Source organism: Poecilia reticulata, linkage group LG4, assembly GCF_000633615.1.
Source record: "Poecilia reticulata strain Guanapo linkage group LG4, Guppy_female_1.0+MT, whole genome shotgun sequence".
NCBI lineage: Eukaryota > Metazoa > Chordata > Actinopteri > Cyprinodontiformes > Poeciliidae > Poecilia > Poecilia reticulata.
The window spans coordinates 12,027,137-12,030,107 of NC_024334.1; the positions used below are offsets into that span (position 1 = coordinate 12,027,137).

General features: G+C 39.6%; 1 protein-coding gene across 1 annotated transcript in view; it reads left to right on the plus strand.

Annotated features, from left to right (window-relative positions):
* Positions 1 to 2,381, plus strand: part of LOC103463495 (interferon-induced protein 44-like) — a gene marked incomplete at its 5' end in the record, with an annotated part of 6,310 nt that extends 3,929 nt beyond the window's left edge. Inside the window, 6 exons of the mRNA XM_008406874.2 lie at positions 431 to 479; positions 843 to 1,038; positions 1,126 to 1,278; positions 1,363 to 1,534; positions 1,627 to 1,727; positions 1,808 to 2,381. Of these exons, the coding sequence (XP_008405096.1) occupies positions 431 to 479; positions 843 to 1,038; positions 1,126 to 1,278; positions 1,363 to 1,534; positions 1,627 to 1,727; positions 1,808 to 2,002 (866 nt within the window). The remainder of the gene's footprint in view (positions 1 to 430; positions 480 to 842; positions 1,039 to 1,125; positions 1,279 to 1,362; positions 1,535 to 1,626; positions 1,728 to 1,807) is intronic.
* Positions 2,382 to 2,971: the final 590 nt, after the last annotated feature.

Sequence of the window (2,971 nt, forward strand, 5' to 3'; positions counted from 1 at the left end):
ATTTTGACCATTTCTCATTTTCTACAAATAAATGCTAAATTTTTCGGAGACATGTCAGTAGTTTATAGACTAAAAGAACAATGTTCATTTTACTCAAACATAAACGTATAAAAAGTGAAATCAGAGAAACTGATCATTTTAAGTGGTTTCCAGAGCTGTATATTCAGTCTATGTATAAGCAGAGGTTGTACAAACCATCCAAACCTTTTTCTTCTTGTTGTTTTTGTTGATCTAGTTTAGACGTCAGTGACAAATCCAAGTCAATAAATTAACCAAAAAGTATTTGGTTAATTTCAACTATGTTAAAAATGTTAAATGTTAAAAATTTAAAATGTAAATTTACGTAACATCTACACTCTCTTTTGGACAAGTAATGTTTACAAGGCAAAAACTGAGAAAATTAAAACTAAATTAAGTTGCTCTTTCCCAGAATCCACTGAACTCGAGAAGCCATGGAGGACAGTCGTCTGGGAATCTAAGTAAGTGTAAAAGTATTTAATCCCTTTAAACTTTTTCAGCATTTTGTCAAACATAAATTATTAAAATTTATTTGTAAAAAAAAATCTGAAGTTTTGCATGCATATGTTAAAACCCCAAGTTACTCTGATACCCATAATGTGTTTTCAGTGCAACTTCAGAAATCAGTGAATAAGTAAACAAAGACCACATCTGTATAATGTCATTTTAAATCCAGATGCTCTGTGAAAAAATTCTAAATTTGTTAGAGAAGATTAGAGGTCAAACAGACAATATAAGTGTAAGTTTTTTATCATTTTGCTTAAAATGATTATTCAGCAGGTTTACTGTTGGCAGTTTATCAGTAACTTTATGTTTCTCTGCAGGAAGAGGGCTGAGCTGATGGAGAGCATCAAAACCTACAAACCCATAGTCAGTTCTGTGTCCCAGGCTCRGGTTTTACTCATCGGGCAGGTTGGTGCTGGGAAGTCCAGCTTCTTCAACTCCATCAACTCTGTGTTCAGAGGCCATGTCACCAGCCAGGCCATCGCTGGAAGCTCTTCCACCAGCCTCACCACTCAGGTCTGACTCTGCTTCTCAGCTACATAGTTTCCTGTGTCTCAGGGGAAAAAAATCTCTACAATAGTATATTTTTATAATGTTTTCTAGTTTCGGACCTACTCTGTGAAAGCAGGACGAGAAGGCAAACCTCTGCCAATCATCCTGTGTGACACCATGGGCCTGGAGGASAGCAAAGGGGCGGGGCTTGATGTTGATGACATCAGCAGCATCCTTAAGGGTCATGTGCCGGATTGTTACCAGGTTGGATGTTTGATAACAGTTTGTGAAGCATAACTTGTGTGTTACATGAAGTAAATGTAACATATTCTTCGTTTACGTCAACAGTTCAACCCCGCTGCTCCTCTTCATGCCGAGTCTCATGGCTATCGCAAGTCTCCGGCTGTCAAAGACAAGATCCACTGTGTGGCTTATGTTATTGATGCCAACAAGGTCTCCATTATGCCCCCAAAGCTGGAGGAGAAGATGGAAGCTATCCGCAGAAAGGTTAACCTGCTGGGTCAGTAGAACCTGTCACTGAATCATTTTTACTGATAAATTTGAAAAAGGTTTAAGCTCAGGTTGTTTACAGCATGTTGAAAATGTTTGCAGGGATTCCTCAGCTGGTTCTGCTCACTAAGGTAGATGAAGCTTGTCCTTTGGTGAAAGAAGATCTGAGAAACATCTATAAAAGTGGATACATCAAGGAATTGGTGAGGATTCTTTTAATTAAATTAGTCTCAGTGTTCATGCTAAGCTTGGTCAAACTGTTCTGAACCGCTGTGTGGTCCAGATGCAGGAGGTCAGCGTCAGGGTGGGCGTGCCCCTGTCCTGCGTTGTTCCAGTCATGAACTACAGCAGGGAGCTGGAGCTGGACTTGAGCTGCGACATCCTGCTGCTCAGCACCGTCATCCAGATGCTCCGGTTTGCTGACAACTACTTTGATGACCTCAGCGACCGACTGAGCAGGACCGAATGCAACGATTAAGAATCTGTATTCACAAAACCTGACAGCTCAGGCTTATCCACATGTCCAGGTGTGTCAGTATTTATGCATTGATCTAGAACAACTGTAGAGTTTTACATATTCAATGCAGCAGAATATATTTACTTTATACAGATTGGCTGAAACAACTACCGTATTTCCTGCACTATAAGGGGCACCTAAAAACCTTCAATTTCCTCAAAAGCCGACAGTGCGCCTTATATATGGACCAATATCGAGCCGATCTCGGCTTTAGGTGACAAACTGAACGCCGCCAGGACGCTGAGAGCAGCACGTCCTCCTCTGGCTGGCTTAAAGCGTTTGTTACTTTAAGAACAACAACAACAAAAATCAACAAAACGCGCTCAAATTAATGACCCAACAAAAATAATAATCTCAGTAATTGTTTCACCAAGGTGTCGCGCAATTCTGTGCGTTTCGGTTCCATGACCAAAATAACTAGCAGATCAGGAGTTTAAAATGAACTAATCAACCACCGCTGCGTTCATGAGAGGTTTATTAATGATCGCAAAAATAAATATCAAGCCTGAAAACCTAATATCGTAACGGGCTGAATGTTGTTTTTAACATAATCTCTGGTCGGCTTGTGGAGCGCAGGAGGTTGCCATGGCAACGGGTGTGCTTAAATGACAGAGACGGAGAGTACAAATGTGCGACTGGTTTAGAGTTGATCACCTGTTCGGGTTGTTTTATCTTTTTTTACTTTTGTCTTGGTGCATCACAGCCGCTGTAATTTCTGAACGTTCAATAAACGACAAACTTGGACTAATTATCTAGTTCTGTGACTACAAGTCATTTACAACAATTGTTGAATATAGAAAAATGTTTATATATATATTGTTACGTCCACCAGGCTCGTTTGATGGGGCAACATTAATGGAGACCACACAAGGATTTAATGTGTAAATGAAAGTAGAATTTATTAAGTTATATGAAAGAAATAACCCTGAA